The following is a 20,967-nucleotide window of genomic DNA, read 5'->3' on the forward strand; positions in this document are numbered from 1 at the left end:
GGGTGCCCAGGGACAGGACAAGGGGCTGTGGGAACAAACTGGACCAGAGGAAATTCCACCTAATCCTGAAGAGGGACTTCTTTCCTGGGAGGGTGGCAGAACCCTGGGACAGGCTGCCCAGAGAGGATGGGGAGTCTCCATTCTGGAGACCATCAAACCCCGTGTCCTGTGCAGCCTGCTTGAGGTGATCCTGCTTTGGCAGGGGTTGGGCTGGGTGATCTCCAGAGGTCCCTGCCAACCCCATCGTTTTGTGATTCTGTGTGATGCTCCAGGAGGCTGAGCTAAGGGCAGCTGAGGAGGGGTGGGCTCACTGGCTCTCACCTGGGGATACAGACCCACAGCCTGTCCTCGTTGTGTTCATTAGCTGCTGTAGGTTTGAGGAGCTGAGTACAAGCATTGGGCAGGTGGTGCAGCATGAGGACTGGAGCTTGGTGCTGCACATCTGGGTGCTGGCCACCTGAGCTGTCACAATGTGCTGTTGTCAAATGCTGCCAGTGCCTGGGGAGCGATGACAGCCCGTGGGTGCACTCAGTGCTGCTGCAGCGGCTGCTCCCAGGAGGGCTCTGTGCTCTGCGCCCTGTGGCTTCACCAGAAGGGTTGTGGTGATGCTTGGCAAGCTTCCTGGGGGGCGACTCCAGGCTGGAGTGTGTTTTTTGGTAAGTGTAGCAGCTCTATTGCTGCATCTTTGAGCATCCCCCTTGACCTGATGGCTGGAGGTGTGGGGCTGGGGGCTGAGGAAGGCTTGAGCCTGGAAATGCCTCTGGAGAGGATGGGAAGAGCAGGCAGGAGTGCAGGAGGTGTCCTGCCTGTGCCCAGCCTGCACCTTGGGTGTTGCAGTGCCTGCTTTTGGCTGGCTCTGAGCCAGGGGTGGGGGCTGTATTTTCATTTTGTGTGATCTCTGCTCAGTGCACTGTGTCACACCCATACTGTCATATGCTCCAGCTGCAAATACAATGCAGGATTGGTTTAACCTCCTAAAGACATGGAGGACCTTGCAGCTCTTTACCCAGTGACAGAGCCCTAGGACAGGCTGCCCAGCGGGTGTGGAGTCTCCATCTCTGGAGAGATTCCAGCCCCATCTGGATGCCAACCTGTGCAATATGAGCTGGAGAGCTGCTTTGGCAGGGGGTTGGACCTGATGAGCTCTCAAGGTCCCTTCCAACCCCTACAATTCTGTGATTCTTGTGTAACTCCACAGTGTAATGCTTTAGTAGAGGTGTGTGTGCTCTGTTTTGGCCTTTCTGGGGACGTGAGAGGGTTGCTGGTAGCCTCTTGTGTATCTGTTTCAGGAATCGCTTCCTACTGGTGTTTAACGTGTTCCTTTGCTTGCACATGGTGATAATTGGTGGTGCTCATCCTGTGAAATGACCTGTTCCCTTTTGTTTTTATACCTGTCCTGCAATTTTGATGGCGCTCTGGCATGCTGTGAAAATGTTGTGGGAAACAGGGGCTCGGTCACTGGGCACACTTAAAAACAGGGTGGAGGAGTTTTAGTTCCTACCCGCCCCCCCCCCCCCCCCCCCCCGATGTTAGTGCTCAGAACTTACCTTCCCCTCCAAAAATTATGGTTATCAAAATTCTTTGTTATTGGCTTGCTTCATCCATGGGAGGCTTGGCAGGGACCTGCTGCCTGACATCAATGGCCAGTTTTCTGCAGTTTGGAAAATTCCTGCCCAGAACAAACTTTCAGGTCCCCATGGTGCTTTCAACCAAGCCAAATATCATGGCTCCTCCTCAGCTGGACTGAGAGAGAAAGCCCATGAGAAACCCTCTCTAACCTGACCCAATGGCACAACTCTTCACTGGGGCATTAGGAAGCTTTCCCTCACTCAGTTTTTTGGATCTTGAGTGTTTTTCCCTCTGGGAGAGAGGAACTCTGACCACACTGGGTGGGAGCTGGGGTACCAGGACCCATACAGTCCTAGTTTTGCCCCTGAGCTCTGGGAAAGCTTGCCCTTTGACCCCGGGATGTTTCATGCTCCATTCCTGACCAGCTCAGGCTTTGACTCCTTGTTTGTCCAGGCTTGTTCCTTTTCTAGACTGTTCTTCTGTTGTCACATATGTTTAATTTTGAACCTGCTGTTGGGGACCCCGCTCGTGCGTCCTGCTGAACTCCATCCTCCCCATTGCTGGAGAACCTCAAGCAGCAGCTGCTGCTCTCCAGGTATCAGCCAGACTGGGAAAGGGCCACATGGAAAGGGATCCTTGGAGATCATTTTTGTAGAAACAGGGTGGCTGCTTCCAATATAGCTTAACTGTGGCTTGCATGTTTCCCCTGGGCAGTAGGGAGAGGGTGGAGGGGGTGTGAGGTACTTGTGAGCAGCGGTCCCGGAGAGAGGAAGGAGCTGCTGAAGGCAATGCTGAAGGAGGAGCAGGATGGGCTCGACATCTGCTGCTGAGTGGCTCTTCAGGATGCAGCTCTCCCACCGAGCCAGGGGCTGGCATCTGGGCTTGGAGGAAGGAAACTCTCCTGGATAAACAGGGATGGAGGTTCTGGTGCTGTAGGAGTGGACAGAGAAGCTGTCAGCTCAGAAGAATGCTTTCTTCCTCCTTCCCTGCTTCTGCCTAGCCACGCTTGAGAGGTGCCATCAGAGTAACAGCTGCCTGGGGAAGCCACAAAGAAGCAACAACATTTGGGTTGCTCACCCAGGGCTCGGGAGTCCCCAGGGCTGCGAGGAGTCTCCCAGGGATGGTGCAAGGGTGGGTGACCTTACAGTGTCACCCAGCTTGCCTTGCTGTTCTGGGTGGGCAGGGGTCTTGGCAGAGATGCTTTCCCACTCCCTGCTCGCGGGCAGCCCTGGGACTTGTGGTGTTTGAGGTCGCTGTGAAGCCTGACGAAGTGTCGTGGTGCTTTGCAAGCTGGGCCTGGAGCCGGTTCCTGTGTCTGCAACGGCTTCACTGGGTTTTGGAGAGTTCTGAGATGGGAAATGCTGGTCTCTACATGTCCTCACTCGTGCCATGCAGGGATGTGAGGGATGGACCCAGACCACCACAGGGTTGCATTTGACTTGGGTTTTTTCCCTGCAAAAGGCCTGCAGATGAAGGTGCCCTGTATGAACACCTCCGTGATGGTTGTGCAGGGGTGGCAGCGCTTGGTGTTACCCCGACACGAGGTCCCAGCGCGGTATGGAGCTCGATTTCTGCTTTAACAGTCTCCTCTGCAGCTCCTCTTAAAAATCAGTTTGTCTCCTGCAAATTAAACCACTGTTTCAGTTAATAGTGGAATGAAAGGCTTTATAAGTGGAAGTGGGAAGCTGACTATCGCATCGCTGAGTACACGGCTGCAAACCCCAGCGCAGCAGCCTGTTAATGTGGAATTAGAGATATTTCGGCAATATCTCAGCAGATTGCCTCTGCTGCCTAATAAAATGTGCACAGCTCCCCTGGGAGACACTTGTGTGACAGCCCTATCTTGGAGGGCTGACCACTTCATCCAGGAAGAGCCTGGGGGCTGTTGCTTTGTGCTGCCTGTTCCCTGGCTGTGTGGGTCCCACTGAGCCTGGTCCTGGGGGCTGGGATGGACTGGGAGAAGCAATCTCCTCTGGAGTATGGTTCTTTGATCACAGATGGAGGTGGTTATGGAGTCATCTTGGCTTTCAGGCACCCTGAATCCCACTGCCCCCGGCTACCCAGACAAGAGGTTCCTCCTGTCCCTTTTCCCAGTGCCGGTGCTGCCGGGCTCCCAAAGGAAGGTTTGCAGCCCGGTGGGAGGCCTGCTTGCCCTGGGCAGAGCCGCGGCTCCCGCCTGCCTGCTGCGGAGGGGACTGTGGAGAGGTGAGGTGCTCTGGCCGAGGACCTGGGCACGGCTGCATGGAGCCTGTGTCCAGCTGTGTCTCATCCTGCTGCCGCTTCTGCAGCCTTCCAAATTGCCCTTTTGTCCCCAAACAATGGTACTTTGCAAACGCCAAGGGGGATCCATGGGGTGGCATTGCTGCTCCTCTGCCCTCCCGGTGCGATGCAGAGGAAGAGGAGAGAGGGATTCAAATTCACCCTCCGCTCCTGCTGCGCAGCCCAGCCACTCTCCCATTGCCTTCGCATAGCTCAGGAGCAGATAACATCATCTCTGCCAGGTAACCACCGCTGTCCTCCTCTGAAGGCATGTGTGTGCTTAATCCATCTGCGTGGAAGGAGCTGGCGTCGTGTCACGCCTGTCCTCCGGAACACGGAGACCAGAGTTGTGCCCTTCTGCCTGCTCCTTGTCTGGTCTCCCCTTCAGCTGCTTTTCTGCTGCCTCCCACCAGCCCCCTCCGCTCTCCTCTGGATCCTCTGACCTCCTTTGACGTGTCGCGTTTCACTGTGACTGGTAACAGGGAGTCGATGAGAGATAAGAGGGGTGACAGTGTTACCGGCTCACGCTGTGCCTGAAAGAGAGAGCCAGCGGGGGATGCTCTGCCTCAGCCCCCCCTCTGCCAGCGAAGCGATTTTTAGGAAGTGCCCTGGACCCCTCCCCAGCAGCGGTGGAGCCCATCGAAGGGAGAAGGTGGGAGATGAAGGGGGCTGCTGTGTAGAGCAGTGGGTAGAGGGCTTTATTTTCCCTGGCTGTACGAGGGAAGCGAGCCCGAGCTCTTCTGGTGTGTGTGAATGGGAGGGAGAAGGTGGAGAAGCACCGCGTGCCTGCCCAGCGGAGGGGCTGGCAGAGCCCCCCATGGTCATGGGGTTCCCCCTCTCCCCTCAGCCCCCCACTTTGTGCACAGGTTCATGCTTGGTTCGCTCTGTTTTACTGGGATGAATGTCCACACCTGGAGCTGGGGGGCAGGGACGGTGACGGTCCCTGGGACAGCCCCGCGCAGCTGGCAGGGGCTGGCGGCTGCACCAGTGACCGGGGCTGTGGGGCTGGTGTCCTGTGGAGCGTACCTGGCTGCTTCGGGCATTTGGAGCGGGAAGCGGAGCCAGAGCCCAGAGGAAAAGGGGGGGGGGGGGGGGAAGCAAGGGAGGAGGGAAGCGGCACTCTGCGAGACACGCAGCAGCCTCTCTGCAGCCGATGGTCGTCCCCCGTTGCGAGCAGGCTGCTTTGCTTGCAGCGGGTGGCTCCGAGCAGGGAAAGAGCAAGGAAAGGGATTTGTGTTTGTTTATTTTAACATGGCACCCACAACAGAGGGATGGAGGGGACGTGGAGGTAGCCTGCTGCTCTGCCGGTTGAGTTGATGCTGCTTTTCTTTGCTGCTTCCCCGAGGATCTCTTGGCACAGCTGGGAGTTGCCATCAGACACCCCTTCCCCTGGACACGCTTCACTGACTGAATCTGTCTCGTGGGGCTGGAGCAAGAGGGGTTTTTTCCTCTTTTTTTTTTTTTTTTTTCTGAAGCCCTTGCTTTTTCCTCCGCCCAGCTGGCGTCAGGCGCCGAGGATACAGAGACAAGTGCTCCTGACCGGGGAGGTTGCAGTAGGATTTCCCTTCGGGTTCGCAGCATCCCTTCAGGTGCTGCCTGCCGCAGCCTGGGGAGCCGAGCCCGCGGGTGACCCCTGCCTGCATCGGGCTCGCTCGCTTTAGATGTCTGTCCTTCTCCTCCTCGCGCTCAGGTGTTGGGTGACAGGCTGGAAGATCATGTTAGGTAGGTGCTGCCGGAGGCTGAGGGGTGTCTTCCGCCGTGGAAGGCGGGGAGGGAGGACGACTGGCGAACTCTGAATAGCCACAAGAAGAGCAAGCGGAGATCCTCGCCACCTGCTGTGCTGGTCTCTGTATGCTGTGAGAACAGACCCTTTGGAAATTCATCTGAACAGCCGATTTCTTGGGGTTTTTCATCACTTGCTGATCAGGACAGCATCCTCTCATCTGGCTGATGGGCACCGCAGCTGCCCTGGGCCATCTCCCCAGAGGCCTGCCTAGTGGCCACTTGCTGTGAGGGCTCCAGACCGGTGCCACTGCTACTGAGGCATCCTTTCCAGTGGGCATTATTATATTTTTTTCCCTCCTTAATTCAGCTGCACCACAATAACTAAGCATACAGACACCAGCCCCTCTCATAGAGTTGGGCGCCTGCGGCTGCCTGGGGGAGGTAGGGCTTTCTGCCCTCACAGTCTGAGGGGTCGCCGTGGAGCACGCTGTGGACTGTCCAACAAGTGATTCCTGGCTAAACTCCTGCTGTCTTGTGCTGTCTCTTTCTCTAACTCGCAGTGCTCCCCTCCTGGTCCCGCCGGCTGCCAGATTGTGCGGAGTCGGGAGCACAGCCGGGGTGTAGCATGCGTGAGCGTGCGGTGGGACTGGTGCCCGGGGACGCAGGCGGGTGCGTGCTTGGACACCGCAGGGGCCATGGCTTCGTTTGGGAAGCTGACGGAGTACTTCAGCCTGAGGAAGTCCAGGACGGAGCTGCGCTCCAGGTGGCGGGGCCGGCGGAGTGGGAGCTGTTGCTGTAGTGTCACTGAGTGCAGGTATGGGGTGGCAGTGGCCCGTCTGTCATATTGCCTCCGTGTGTGCCTGGGGAGCTGCAGGGTGGGAGATGTGCAGTCCTTGGTGTTTTGTGTTCCCTTTATCTCTCCTGGGGCTGGGGAGGGGGCTGAGAACAAGCCAGGAGTTCCCAAGGCATCACCTTGGTCTTGTCCTGAGGCTCCCAGGTGGCTCGTTGCCACAGGATGTTTCTGACAGGTTCCGTGTCTCGGTACTGGTGTCCCTGTCTAGGGCTCGTTTCAGGTGTCAGTGGCACACCTCTGACATCCGTGTGGTGACCGTGTGCACGTGTACCTGCTTGCTTTTGTCTCCTGCTTTCTGTGTTGTGCTGCTGTGCTGTCTCCTTGTTGGGTGGTGAGGTTCCTGTACCCCAACTACCCTTCCCTGCCCCGAGTGAAACCCCTGTTTGTGCAGGCAGCGAGAGGCGGCTTGGTGGGCTATTGAAAGAGCATGGGAACTGATGGAACATCCTGGCTGGGATAGGGGTGGGGGGCATCTCAGTGGTGGTCAGGGACATGGTGTGATGGCGGGGGCTGCTCTGGGCAGGCAGACATGTAGTTGTTCTTCAGTTCGTTAGGGAGACAGGGAGCATGCTGGGGACAGGGAGGGTTGGCACTGGACTGACTGGAAATCTCCTGGGGTGGACTGAGTTGGGGGGCTCGACACGCAGCAGAAGGGTGCGTGTGTCCTTGTGTTGTGATGTGAACTCTTACTGCAATAAGTAGATTGCTCTCTGCCTGGGTGGCTTGTCTCTCCTTGGCTTGTAGGATGTGGCCAGTGCTCAATGCTGCTCTGGGCTTTCCCTCCATCAAAAGGGTCATGGGGCAGAGGGTTACTGGCCCGAGCACCGTGGGTCCCCACATCCTTCCTCTGACCTGCACATGGCGCTTCCCTGCTTCCAGAGGGGGCAGGGGGAAGTAGCACTAAGACACAGCTCACCTCCTTCCCTGGTTGTTGAGCATCTTCCTGGTGGTAAAGGCTATTGAAGTATCCATGCAGATCAAAAAGAAGTTGGAGGTCTGTCTCTTGGGCCCCTCCTGCTGCTCCCTGCCTTGCTGTTGCGATGGCGAGAGATGACGTGCTGTCGCTGTCTCCCCTCTTCACCCTGCGGTTACAGGAGATGGTCGCCTCTTCCCCCCTGCTCGAAGCAAGGCAGGAACGTTTGTGGCTGAACTCTGTCCTGCTCTTTCCTGGCATTGCAGACAGAAGCCCTGGGTTTTGCCCACAGGCTTTTGCTGTGCCGGCACAGAGCTGGGTGTGAGGAAGGTCAGGTCTTTGGGTGCTGCTGAGTGTGAGGTGTCTGTGGTTTGCTGGTGCGCAGAGCTGAGTGCTGTGTGGAGAGGGAGTGTGTGACATGTTCTGGCCTCTCCCTGGCACAAGGGAGATGCAGAGATGCGCCTGGGGTTCCACAGCATAGCGGTGCCCTGTGCACAGGGTGCTACAGTCCTGGACTTTGTGTTTTTAGGGTAGTTGGGTGCCTTCCCGTATAAAGGGAGATGCTGCGGCACCTTCCTAGTTCCAGGGCGTTAGCACAGTGGTGCTGTTGTGTAGCGCACGTACCACATCTTTTGGGGGGATGCTGTGTGTGGCCATGTTAGAGAGCTTCCCTTGTGCAGAAGGTGCAGCTCACCCTGCATTGGTCTGGGCTGTTGAAGCTCAGTGTGCTCTGTGTGGGGCCAGAGGATGTGGTTCCCCCAAGCAGAAGCTTCCCTGTGCACCCAGGTGGTTTTGGCGTGTGCGGAGCCACACTCTCCCTGCTCCGTTGTGTGTTTTGCCCCCAGAGCCAGGCAGCCACTCCAAGCTGACTGGGAGGGTGTCACAGTGCCTCTGAGTCTCCAGCACCTGCAGGTACTGAGCCTGTTCCCTTGATTGCACGCGGTTGATAATGAAAGTAAAAATAAGCGCTGATTGAAGAATAGGATGCTTTTGAAATCAGTGTCGCTTTTCACTGAAGCTACTTGATATTCTGCCGTTCCCCCAGTGTCTGTACACTGAGAAGCCCCAGTTGAGACCCTTGACCCAAACTAAACTGGCTGCGGGCATCCAGAAAGTCATCTCCTGCTCGGTCTGACCCTGTCCTTTCCCAACATGGTGTTTTTTCTAGCTCTGATGAACAACTTTGCAGTTTTATTTAATTTCCTCATGTTAACGTGGGCAAATTAAACAAGGAATAAGGATGCTTAGCCCCCATGTTTCTGTGTGTATGAAGGTACTGGAGATCCTGCATCCCAGGCTCAGCAGTGTGGTGTCTAACGACCCACCAGAGCCCTACCCTGGCCTTGGTGTAGCTTGGGGTAGCCGGGCTTCCACCACTCATCCCAAAAAGTGCAGTCCCCTGAGACTATGGCAAATGAGTGTTGGCAAGTCCTCGGTAAAGAGGATGCACCGACTGGAGTTATTAAATTCTAAATATAGTGGTCCCACACATTCTCACAGGACCTAACAGGTATTAGCAGATGTGTAGTTATGGTTTTTAAATTAGGCCTCCAGATGAAGCAGTGTGTGTGAGGGGGGTGGGTGAGTCTGCTGGGTTTGGGAATTTGTGGGCTCAAGCCTGTGTGCTGAAGAGGAGCCCAGCGACAGCATCTCCTCCTCTCTCCGAGCTGGGAGCCTGTGAGCAGACATGCTGCTTTACAGGAGCTGCTCACCCTCTGCCGTGCCCTGTGCCCTTCTGCTGCCTGTGCCCTGTGGCACCGAGCACGCTGAGGCTTCCACCCGTGCTGTGAGGGCTGCAGGAGCTTTCCCCAGCCTGACACTTGGCGGGAGGACGGATGCTCTGCACAGTTGCCCCGTTACCAAACAGACCTCCAGAGGTTGAGAGGCTCCAGGTGGGACAAGCTGGGGATTGTGGCATCCCCAGCACGCAGCTTGTACTGGTGTAGTGATTGAGCATAACCATCCCAGGCAGAGCCAATCTCAGGGAAGCATGGCCGTGATTTATTTGCAGTGACCTTTCCCAGTCTGGTAGAGGCATTGATGGATGAGCCACAAGCTGGACTTGACTGGTTTTGGAGTTGTCCTGCTCCGCGCAGGGTGAAGGTCTGGATCGCTGCAGGGCTTATTTCTCTGCAGCACTGGATGCAGGTGCCTGTGGGTGAAAGACAGGAGGGGCAGGGGGGGTGTTGTTCACTGTATTATCCTACAGCGCTGACCTCAGGGTGCTCGTGCACAGCTCTGTGTGTTGGCAGGGTGAGTGGAGAGGATCTGCCTCTGGCACAGAGGAGTAATGAAAGGAAAAGGCAGGTTCTACAAAACAGCTCGTCTGTTTCATTAGGAAATTTTAAACTGAAGGGTCTGGACAACTAATTTTGGGTTCCTGCAGGTTTTGAAAGTGGATCAGAAAATAGAGAATACCTTGTAAGCGGGCTGAGAAACCGGCTGTTGCTCTGCTCTTGTTCTGGGGGAGGCTCCAGACTGAGCTGAAGTTTTTGGAAGCAGGCTGACACCTTCCCAGGCTGCTGAGCAGTGAGCTGCTGTGCAGAGCCCTGTGCTGACACCTGGGCACTTGTGACAGCGCCCGTCCCTCCTCTGATGGGGTTAACCAATGCTGGAGAGTTTCTTGAGGAGGCTTTTGGAGTTGATCTTGGCTGAATGCAATGCTGGCAGAAAGAAATCCCCTGGGAGTGCCGCTCCTCTTGTGGGAGCCATGACTTGCAGTGGTGACAAATAGCACTTCATTAAAAATCCCAAATACTGCCCGGAGGAGGGTGTTGGGAGGCATTTTGCCCTCTAAATTTGGGAGACCAATTCATGCAATAATTTTCTGTCTTGGCCCAGTACCCTCTTTGCCTAGATCTGCTCACCTGGTTGTAGGAGGCTGATGACATGTTCTCTCTTGGATAGCTGTCACCTCTTCCCTTCTCTGTGGTCCCCAGAGCCCTGTACGGTCCCTGCAGAGGGGCCTTGATGTGCTTACTTGGAGGTCGCTGACCTGGCTTTGGAAAAGGAGATCTTCAGGATGGGGGAAGAGGGAAGGAGATACTTGTGCCTGGTTTTAAGTCTCGTGTCCTACTCTGGGTGAGACCTTTGGGCTTGAAGACAGCAGAATTGAAGACTGCTGAAACCATGAGGGGTGAAGAGCCTCCATCCTCGGTGGGCTCCAAAAGAGGAGTGTTTTCCTGGCTGGGGTGGGTAGTGATGTGAGTTTGGGAAATGGGGAGGAGAGGTGCTTGGCTTGCACTGAACCAGGGAGCGTGGGGCATTCCTTTAGGGTTTCAGTGCCTTTCATCTCAGCGATTGGACGTTGGTGTTGATTAGTGGTGAATTAAATTACGTAAGAATTACATAACAATTCCAACGTGCCCAGCCTGTTTTGCCCATGCCATGAGAGAGTCTCCAGCTGAAGGAACAGTGCTCTGGGTGATGCTCAGCCTTTGCACTTGCAGGGGTTCAGAGATGTGTCCAGTTGTCCCTGTGGCTCTGTGGGAGCTGGAGCCCATCCTGGGCCTCCTAGGAGGCTGGACAGAGGAGCTGCTGTTACCCTCCCTCCTTTGGGGGGTATTTTCTACACTGATATTCTGATTCATATTCTTTGCTTTGGAGTTTGATGGGCTCTGAGGTGGATGGGGAAGGGGGGTAGTGGGCAATCTTTTCCTGGCGGGTCTGTGCTTAGTTTTGAGTGTTTAAAAATATCTCTTCAGCTCTGGCAGCGTGTCTGTGTTCAAGCACGTGGCTGTTGGTGGGGAAGAGGAGGAGCTGGCAAGTTTGGGGACTGGAAAAGTGCACTGAAAGAACAAACGTGAGCTGCATGCAGAGTGAGAGGAAAATGATGGTGGGTCTTCCACCTCTGTCCTGCAGCAGGGCCGTGCAGGAGTCCCTGTCGCTGGAGTGTGGCTGTCTTGTGCGTCATCCTGGGCGTATCGTGGTGGCACTGTTGGAACCACAGAGCAGTGGTTTGGGCTGGAAGGGACCTTTAATGCTCATCTCATCCAACCCCCTAATGTGAGCAGGGACACCTTCAACTAGGTTAAATTAGCATGTTGCTGGGTCGTGTTCAGTTTTTCATCCACCAGTACCCCTAAATCCTTCTCATCAGGGATTGTTCTCAATCCCTTCATCCCCCAGCCTGAACTGATACTGGGGTTGCTCAGACCCACATACAGGATCTTGCCCTGAGCCCTGTTGAACCTTGTGAAGTTCGCATGGGCCCATCTCTTCAGCCTGCCCAGGTCCCTCTGGATGGCGTCCCTTCTGTCCAGCCTGTCAACTGTGCCACACAGCTTGGTGTCATCAGCAAACGTGCTGAGGGTGTGCTTGATCCCACTGCCTGTCACTGATGGGGATACTAAAAGTACTGGTCCTCATACAGACTCCTGAGGGACACCACTTGTCACCAGTCTTCATCAGGATACAGAGCTGTTGACCACTACTGTTTGGGTGCAGCCATTCAACCAATGCCACATTTATCAAACAGTCCACCCATCAAATCCATATCTCCCCAATTTATTGAGAAGGATGTTGTGGGAAATCATATCAGAGGCCTTGCAGAAGTCCAGATTGATGACATCCATAGCTTTTCCCTTATCCATGGATTCAGGCACTCCATTGTCAAAGGCCACTAGGTTGGTCAGGCAGGACTTTCCTTTGGTGAAGCCACACTGGGCATGTTGAGTCACCTCCCTGGTCTCCATGTGCTTGTGCAGAGCTTCCAGGAGGGTCTGTACCATGATGTTCCCAGGCACAGAGGTGAGGCTGACAGGTCAGTAGTTCCCAGGACTCTCCTTTCTGCCCGTTTTAAAAATGGGTGCAGTGTTTCCCCTTCACCAGGGACTTCACCTGTCTGCTGTGACTTTCCAGGTATCGTGGGGAGCAGCTTGCCGCTACATCAGCCAGTTCCCCCGGGCCTCCAGGATGCATCTCTCCAGCTCCCATGGCCATATGTCTGTTCAGGTTCCTCAGGTGGTTGTGAGCCCAGTCATCTCTTCCAGCGGGAGGGACTTGCTGCCCAATGGTGCGTGGGACACTGTGCTGGGGACTGAGCCCACTCCTTCCAAATCCCAGTCTGGCAGTTTTAGTCAACGCTGGCTATTTTATACATGAGTAGGAGTGAGAGCTGGTGGGATGGCATGAGCAGCTGGTTGAGGTGCATGCAGTGGTGAGGAAATGTTGAGCTCCAGCAGAGCTGCTTGTCAGCCTTGATGGGTGCTTGGGTGTTGTTTTGTGTACCCACCTGTGACATTTAATTATGCAAATGTGCCTGGACTTCCGCACCAATATGCAGAAGAACTTCTTCCCAGTGAGGATGACAGAGCCCTGGGACAGGCTGCCCAGGGGGGTGGAGTCTCCTTCTCTGGAGAGATTCAAGACCCGTCTGGACACCAACCTGTCCTAGGGAACCTGCTTTGGCAGGGGGTGTGGGACCCAATGAGCTCTGGAGGTCCCTTCCAACCCCTGTGATTCTGTGACTACTTTCCCCAAGTGCTATATCCTGCAGCTTGAGCTGGGTGAGAGGCTGGCAGCATGTAGTAAGGCTTTCTCCCCAAGGGGCACTGAGGATCTCTGGCACGTGATTGATATTTTGACTGATGTTTCCTACCTTGGTTTTGATGTGTTTTGAGCAAAACCTTTCTGCTTCCAAATGACACGTCAATATGGAGAGATACCTGCATTTTAAAAAGAGAAAACAAGCCAAGATCTCGGCAGTGTGTTTAGTGAAGTGCAAAGTTTCCACCTGGAGTCAGACATTAAGGTGTTGGTGGCACTTGCATTTCAAAATTCCCAGCTCTGGCTGGGAGGCTGGCAGGACAGTGTGTGTGTGTGTGTGTGCTGCAGCACATCATTGTACCCTACAAAAAGACATAAAGCCTGATGTCCATCACTGCTGCGTGGAGGTGCTCTGTGCCGGTGTGGAATCAGGCTGTGCTGGAAATAGAGCCCTAAATCCAGTGTTGGTGACTCAGAGTGTGGCACCTGTTAATCCTGTCAGCTGAACCAGGCGGCAGCCGCTCAGCATCCTGACAGCTGAGCTGGGGTCAGGCACGTGGCCCTGCCAGAACAGGGGGAGGCCCAAGACTTTGGCCTCTGTGAGATGGGGAGCTCGCTGGCGGGTCGTGGGGCGCACTCAGGTCGCCCATCTGGATGGATGGATGGATGGATGGATGGATGGATGGATGGATGGATGGATGGATGGGGGCTCTTGCATTTGGCAGCTGCCCCCTTCGTGCCAGTGGTGTGCGTTGAGGAGGACTGAGTCTTCCTCGCCTCTCTTGTGTGTCAGCTTCTCCCCAGGCTGTGTGAGCGCTGCACGCCTGGTGTCTCACACAGATGACAAGCCGTCAGACGTCAGCGGCTCTGTTTTGTGAGCAGAGTGGCAGTGCCACAGGAGGAAATGACATTTAGCTTTTGTTGCCTGATTCCAGCTGCCTGGGCTTTGCATATTAAACTTAAAGAGGCTTTTTGGCTTTGCTCTCCCCTGGTGTTTGCATCGCTGTGGCTGTGATCTGGCAGGAGGGGGCTTGGGGAGCTGTGTGGCTGAGAAATCTCTTCCCATCAAACCTGTCCTTGCAAAAGGGCCTCTCCAGCAGAACCTGGCACATCTCTGGAGGCTTCTGTGCACCAGGAGATTCTTTGGCCCTGGGTGCCTTTCCGGTTCTAGCACCCGGTTCCCTGGCCTCAGCTCTGTGGTGCTGCTGGTTCCCTCCTCTTGTCCCAGTGTTGCGGGGCCAGGCACCACCACGTTAATGGGGGATGTGGGGCAGCAGAGCCAGGCATGCCTCGTGTCTCTGGTGCCTCTTGATGCTCCCCAAAGCCTGTGCTTGTGGCTGTAGGTAGAGGTGTGTTTAAGACCTCTCCTGTGAAAGCACAGGGACATGTCAGCCTAGGAAATTAAAGTTTTCCAGATCTGACAGGCTGGAAAAGCTTGCTTGAGCTCTCAATGTCATCCTCTGGGTTTTGGGGTCACGTTGTATCTGAAGCCAAGCCGTGTGTCCATACCCAGTGTTCTTCCTCTGCGCCTAGCCTCTGGCCTCCTTTTAAAGCTGATCTTTGGGCTGGGATGTTGGGAGCTGGCTGTTATCTGTACAAGCTGAAGCTGCTCTTTGACTGCATTAAGCAGAATCAGATGAATAGTCATCCTTTGTTTTGGAGTGGTAGTTGGATGAGGTGGCGGGAGGAAGGGGAAGTTATACTGGTATTAAGGGGAATTACATCTGTAGCATGACTACAGAAAACTTCTCTTTCAGCAGAAAGCCTTGGCTTGTGAGTCACGGTTGTTAGAAAGACTGTTTGATTCCTAATTCACCCACTGTTTTGGCACTGAGTCACAGCTGGGTGGGTGTACAGGTAGGAAACAGAAGCACCAGCAATACACACCGGGACTCGTGCACCGAGGAGGGGAAGGAAGTGATTTCAGGCAGCGGATGTGAATTTTAACAGCTTGTAATAAAAGCAGTGGCTGGTAGGGGGAAGATTTAAGGTTTCTCAATGGAGGTTGTCCCTGTTTGCCCTTTTCAGCCCAGCCCTGCCTGCGCAGTGCAGCCCTCGGGGTGTGTGGGGGATGTGAAGCTGCGCAGTTTCTGGCTTGTGGGGCACAGAGAGGGTGCTGAGGGGGGTCTGCTGGGCACAGGGGAGCTGACGGGGAGCGGGGGGGGGGGGGGGGTGTCATGCCTTGCTTGTAGTCATCAAGATATCTAGCTGTGTTGGCATTGTTTGCTTTTGGAGGTGAAAGGCTCTGTGCCCTTGCGTGCCTTGAGGAGACCTTGAGCTGCAGGGCATGCAGTGAGCAGAGCCCTGGGGAACGGACAAGATGCTGCTGTGAGTTGGAGGGGTCTGAGCACAGAGTATCATCGATCCATCCCCGCTGGTGTGCTCAGCACCCTGGTGTGGGATGCTGAGCAGGGGACAACCCATCCTGTAAACACCCACCTCTCCCTGGATGCTGAAGGACCACTTAAAAGTGACCATCCCTGACCTGGCCATTCTGTGTGTGTGAGGAATTCTGTACTGTTGGGGAAGTTTGGGGGATGGGGTATTTCCTTCCAACCCCTCAGTGGGGGAGCAGCCACCCCGGGAGGAGAGATGCTCCTGCAGCCAGTTGATGCTCTCCTCTGGGAGGTGGCTGAGATGGGGCTCTGGAGAGTTGGAGGGGAAGGGGATGGGTGCTGGGCTGACAGGGGAGGCGACTTCTGGACTCCAGGAGAAACATTTCAGAGAAGAAAGAAACAAAGAAGACTTCTGCGTAGAATATTTAAAATGGGAAAACCAGAATACTTTAATAATTGAAAAGGTGGTTTGGCTTTTTTTTTTTAATTCTGCCTTTTCTCCTGAAGGAATAGTTGGCAATTATACAAATTTATGCAGAATATTTTTAGTTTGCATCTTTTGATGGGGAAAGAATACAGGCGGGAATAAGCTGTTCCTGCTGGTGAGCTGGCTGTGGCGGCCGCTTCGGCACAGGGGGAGCGGAGCAGAACCCCAACCCTCGCCCACCCCTCCTGAGGCAGCCCCCTGGGTGCAGGCACCGCTGCCAGGGGCACCCATGTGCTTCCATGGGTGTTTGGTGCTCAGAAGCCACCGGAGTTGCTGGTGGTGCCAACTGGCTCCTCCATGCCCGCTGCTGCCTGCCCTGTGCACAGAATTGGGGTCACTGCCTACATTAGGTCTCTTTTGGCTGCAAATCCATGTTTGTGGAAAACCAGAAAGCTTCAGTGCATTTTTCTCTTGCTTTCAAAGAATAAATAACTAAAATTTGGATCACAGGAGATGCACGTTATGGAAATCTCCAGACATACACCCAGAACCGGCACCCCTCAGGCTGCAAGGGGTTGCAGTAGAAGCTTGTGGGTTATTTACTCCAACCACCTCAATGGCCTGCTGCAGCCATAGAAACTTGTGTTTATATTCACAGAGGTCAGAGGCACTTTGTATCTCAGAAAGGCTTGCTGCTGAGGAATTCCCAAGCTGCTGTTGGCTGGTCTGGACTGCTTGGGATTTCATCTGCCTGCCATCCCTGCTCCTGCACCGACCACCCACCAGCCAGCAGGAGGGATGTTATCGGGAGAAAACACAGCATAAAAGCAGTTTGCACCAGCAGTGCTGTTGGGTTGGGTGCAGGTGGTGGTGTAGGGGAGGAATGGCAAGTGGAGCCGTGGTGCTGGGCTGCAGGGAGAAGGGGGAGCCTGGTGTTCATTCATCCAGTGGTGTATGTGGGTACCAGGCTGTGAAGAAAGCAATGTTCGTCTTTTCCAGAGAAAGATGCAGGGAGCAGGAGCTTATTCAGACTGAGGATTTTAGGGTCTGGTTTTCCTCCTGAGGGGCAGCAGGAGGTACATGCTTGTCTCTGCCTTCCTCTGTGCGCACTGGGCTGAAACGGCTCATGGACAGTCTGACAGCTAACCCTGTGCCCAGGCCCTTGTGTAGGAGCAGGATGCTCTGGGGCTTTGCTCCCCTTGCATCCCATGGTTTGGACCTGCAGCCCAGCCCTGCAGGTTGGTTTCGTACCCTCTGTGCTGGCAACGTCATGCAGCGAGACCCTGGGGCTGGCAGGGACCAAGACCTGAGCTGCCTGGGAGGAAGCCTGTACCCCACTACTCCTGGCTGCGTGCTCCCTGCGCTACCCCAGCCAGGGTGGCTCCTCTGAGCCCACCAGCTGATGGATGCCGTGCTGCAAAGACCAGGAGTGGGCTTCCTTCCTGGTGTTTTGGGGCTGTTAGGTCTTCGCTCTTTCTTGGGTCATAAAACTCACTGCCTCCCCCTTGCCCCAGGCCGGGAGGGCAGAAGTGAGTAGCTGGTGCAGGGGGTCCTGCCCTTGCCAAAAACTGTGGCTCCCAGCTCCTCGCAGCATCCACTGCTCCTGCATTGAAACACAGGCTTTTTTAGAGATGTTACTGTGACACATTGGGAAGGTCAAAATCCGCTTTGTTGAATGGGCTGCTTGGCTGTCGGAGTGCAGAGGTGACCTGCTGCTGCTCTGATGCTTCTGAGGAAAATGGAAACCAACCCAAGGGCCTGGAGGAAGAGTGGGGCCCAGGAGGGTTTAAAACACGTGCTTCATCCAAGGCTGTAATTCATAAATACGTTTTTTGACCAAACCATACCAAGACAATTATTTCTGCCTGGAGGTAGCAGTTGGGGAAAGGGCAGCTCTGCCTCTGTCAGTGCTGAAGAACTCGGTCACGCTGCAGAAATGACAGGATTTAAAGAAAAACGAGACGTCTTGAGTCTTTGTGCCTTCCAGAGCGCACAGTGTTTGTGCCCAAAGGTCTCCCCCCTGTTTGTATCAGTAGTATCCTTTCCAAGATGAGCTCAGTGGCCTTTTTGTCTTGTGACTCAGATTTTGAAGCAACAGGGGAGACCAGCCCTGTGTCATGAGACTGGGAATGGGATCAAGAGTTTGGCTGTGGAGCTGGTGGGCATCCCTGGGAGGGGTGGGCTGTGCTGGGGGGGTGTCAGAGCATGATTTTTGGCAGGGTAGGTGAGGGGAGGGCAGTAGGTACTAAAGGTGGCTGTGGTGCTTGGGGTCTTCTAGTCTGTCTTCTTTCCATCCCCAGTATAAAGGAGGCTGTGAGGTATTTATCTGTGCTTCAGCCAGCCTGGTAAAAATCGAGCCAGGATGCGTGTCTTCCATGGTACTTGTGCTTCATTAGCTTTTGTCTCTGAAATTTTTCAAGGGTAAACAGGGGATGAGTAATTCTCCTGCAGAAGAAAAGTGGGAGCTGGGGCACAACAGTCTGTGGTTCAGCATCTGGTGAACTCGGGAAGGGGGAGGTTTTTTGTCTGGACTCAGCCCTTGGCAGGTCACATAACCCCTTCTCATCTCTGCTTTCCCCACCTTTAAACATCAGTTTCAGTGTAGCACTAAAAGTGTTGTCATTTAAAGCCAGGAGCCATATAATGGTCTGCATGGCTCATCTTTGGGCCAGTTCCTGCCTGCTGGCTCAATGTCCCTGCTGTGCAGCAGCTGCATCCCAGCCACGCTTTGCTGTCCCTTGCCTGTCTCCGTGCTGACCACTGCATTGGAGTCACTGGTGTGTCCCCAGGGGCTGTGTGAGCTTGTGAGCTGACTTCCAGTGGGCAAGCTCTTCAGCTGAGCTTCCTAACTCATCTGAAATACCCTTCTCAATAAGATGGGGAGTCTACCTCAGCCCTCTCTTGGAGAGTGGTCCACAAACCTTCTGTGTTCCCTGTGGAGCATCCCACATGCCTTTTGCTGTTCTCTTGGCTGTACCAGTTGGTGCTGAGTGGCAGGGCCTGGCTACGAGCACAGGGAGCTCGGGGTGTTCACAGCACTGGTCCCTGAGGGTGGAGGTCACGCTCTTGAGCTTGCTGGGAGGAAGGATGTTCATGTTCGTGCTGGGATTCGTGTGTTCACCTGCCCTCTTTCCCTGTTTATCAGAGCACCCTGCAAGCAGGATAGATGTTCATACTCTGTAAGTGTTTCTGTTTCTTTCCTAGCCCTGGGCTTTCTGTCTTTGGCCTTTGTTTTTGTTGAGGGGGTGAAACCCTGGTGGGCATGGGTGCCTCTGGCAGCAGCCCCCCAAGAGCCTGGTTCCTGCCTCGCCCCTTTAACAGCACGTGGGTCCGCATAGCTGGTGGGCAAAGTGTGCCCTGGGCTCCTGCCCCTTGCTGGCCGTGGAGGGAATGATTTTGCGGTATCTCAGGGACAGCGCACGTCTGGTTTCTGGGGTCTGGTAGGGGCAGGGTGACCACCAGTGAGGGTCCCCACGGCATCCTATGAGCTGGGGAGAGCCCTGTGTGTCTGGGGGACCTCCCTGTTGGCTGGGGGTGGGGTTTGCTGCCTGCAATGGAGCTGGAAAAACGTGCTTTAAGGAAGAAACCAGCGTGCTTTGAATGAGTGCCTGGCCCCCAAGGGTTCCCTTTGTCACCATTGCACTGAAGCCAATGTTGAAACGCGTCTGTAAAGCCCTGCCCAGGGCTTGGGGACAGGACAGCTGAGGTGACATCCCGGTGGGCTTTTAACCTGGTTCCCTGAAGCAGCGTGTGAGCCTTGCTGGCCTGGGGTGGCTTTGCCTGGGGTGACTGGCTTGGGCTGATGGGACAGTGCCAGAGACAAGTGCTGGCAGAGCAGCCGCCCGTCTTTCGGGCTGAGCAAATGCCTGGTGGGTGAGAGGCTGCTCGTGGTGCCGGCAGTCACCAGGCGTGATGCTGGCTGTCACACACTGCAGCACTTAGGGCTCAGCAGGCAGCTGCTCCCACAAAAAATGACTTTTGGTCTTTTCCTGGGAAATTTGGTACCTGACTGCAGCAGGGCGCTGCTGGCACCAGGCCCCAGCTTGGAGGGGGCAGTGGGTGCTGAGTGCTCCCCTTCCCAGCACCTCTTCTGAAAGGATTTGCTGAGGACCTCCCTGTGCTCCGGGTGTGCGACCTCCTCTCCCGGCAGCCCCTGCGATGCCGCCTTGAGGCGCCGTGGTGCAGGGGTGGGAGCAGTTCCCCTGCTGCTGGGTGGCGTTTTGCTCTGTGCTTGGGCACTGGCCCCTGTTGCAGAGATGAGCGTCAGGCTGCAGACATGGCAGGAGAGGCGGCTTCTGCAAACCAGCTGGTGGAAATCATGGTGTTTACCGGCTCCCAGCGGAGTCTGGGAAGGTATTTTTATAGCTTCACATAGTTTGTTTTGGGGTTTTTCTTCCTTTTTTTTTGACCTTGCAAGCTGAATGCTGTTTTGGTTTTCGTTTTGCTTTGAAACTGTTTCACAGCCAGATAAAAGGTGCTCAGTTTCCAGCCATCGTCCTCTGCGCTCGGCCCCTGTTCCCTTTTAACTGTGTGAAGATGGTTTTGTGGAGGCTTGGCTTCGACTGGGGGAGAGAGATGTCACCTGGCTGAACCCCTCCTGCACGGGGGATGCCTGCTGTGCTCTGTACAGGTAGCAGAAGGGCTTGTTGCTGCCTCTTCCCTGGTCCCAGATGGTCACGAGAGGTAGCAGAGCATGGTTGTGTGGTCCTCAAGGACTGTCCGAACTTCTTGTGCTCCAGGGATGTTCTTGGGATCAGGGGAAGATGTGGCAGTGATGCCATGTGAGTGATGGAAAAGAGCTGTGCAGGGTGGGGAGCCCCCCGTGCCTGGGGCTTGGCTGTCCTGTGCAATGGTGCTTATGTTCTCTGTTAAATGGTTGTGTCCCTCAGTAGACTCACCCACTCCTCTCTCCTCCTAAAACTGTGGCTCTCTGTGGCAGGGGGTCCTGCTGTGAGGAAGTAGCAGCTTATCACTGCTTGTGATGTGGAGCTGGTGTTGTTCTGTGCTACCTGTGGGATAGTCAGCTTGGGTGCCTGTACTGGGCAGCAGGAGAAGAAGGGTTTTGTTCTGGGTGTGTTTGGAATCGAAGAGAAGACTCTCAATGATTGTGCTCTGGCCTCGCAGTTCACAGGGCTGCTGGAAAAGTACCGGTGACTCACGGGAGGGGGGGTTGCCAGTGGTGGATAAGGTTTGCAGAGCCAGCTGGTTGCTTGAACAGTGCAGGAGCCCTGGGAAGGCTGCACTCATCCTAAAGCCTCGGGCTCTGCTTGAGGCCAGCTGGTGTCCTACCCAGTGTTATCGATTCTGCTCAGACTCCTTCTCTGGGCAACCCCTCTGCTGTGCCATCCCCTAAATCCTCACACCATGCCCTCCATGGAACTGTGCTGCCTCTTTGGCT

General features: G+C 55.1%; 1 protein-coding gene across 1 annotated transcript in view; it reads left to right on the plus strand.

Moving 5' to 3' along the window:
* Positions 1–6,239: 6,239 nt before the first annotated feature.
* LOC311197369 (ankyrin repeat and fibronectin type-III domain-containing protein 1-like) overlaps positions 6,240–20,967 on the plus strand; it is a gene marked incomplete at its 3' end in the record, with an annotated part of 171,916 nt that continues 157,188 nt past the window's right edge. Inside the window, exon 1 of the mRNA XM_084271121.1 lies at positions 6,240–6,367. Coding sequence (XP_084127247.1) covers positions 6,249–6,367 — 119 coding nt within the window. The 5' untranslated portion in view covers positions 6,240–6,248. The remainder of the gene's footprint in view (positions 6,368–20,967) is intronic.

The sequence above is a fragment of the Gallinula chloropus genome, assembly GCF_964237585.1.
Source record: "Gallinula chloropus genome assembly, chromosome: 15".
NCBI lineage: Eukaryota > Metazoa > Chordata > Aves > Gruiformes > Rallidae > Gallinula > Gallinula chloropus.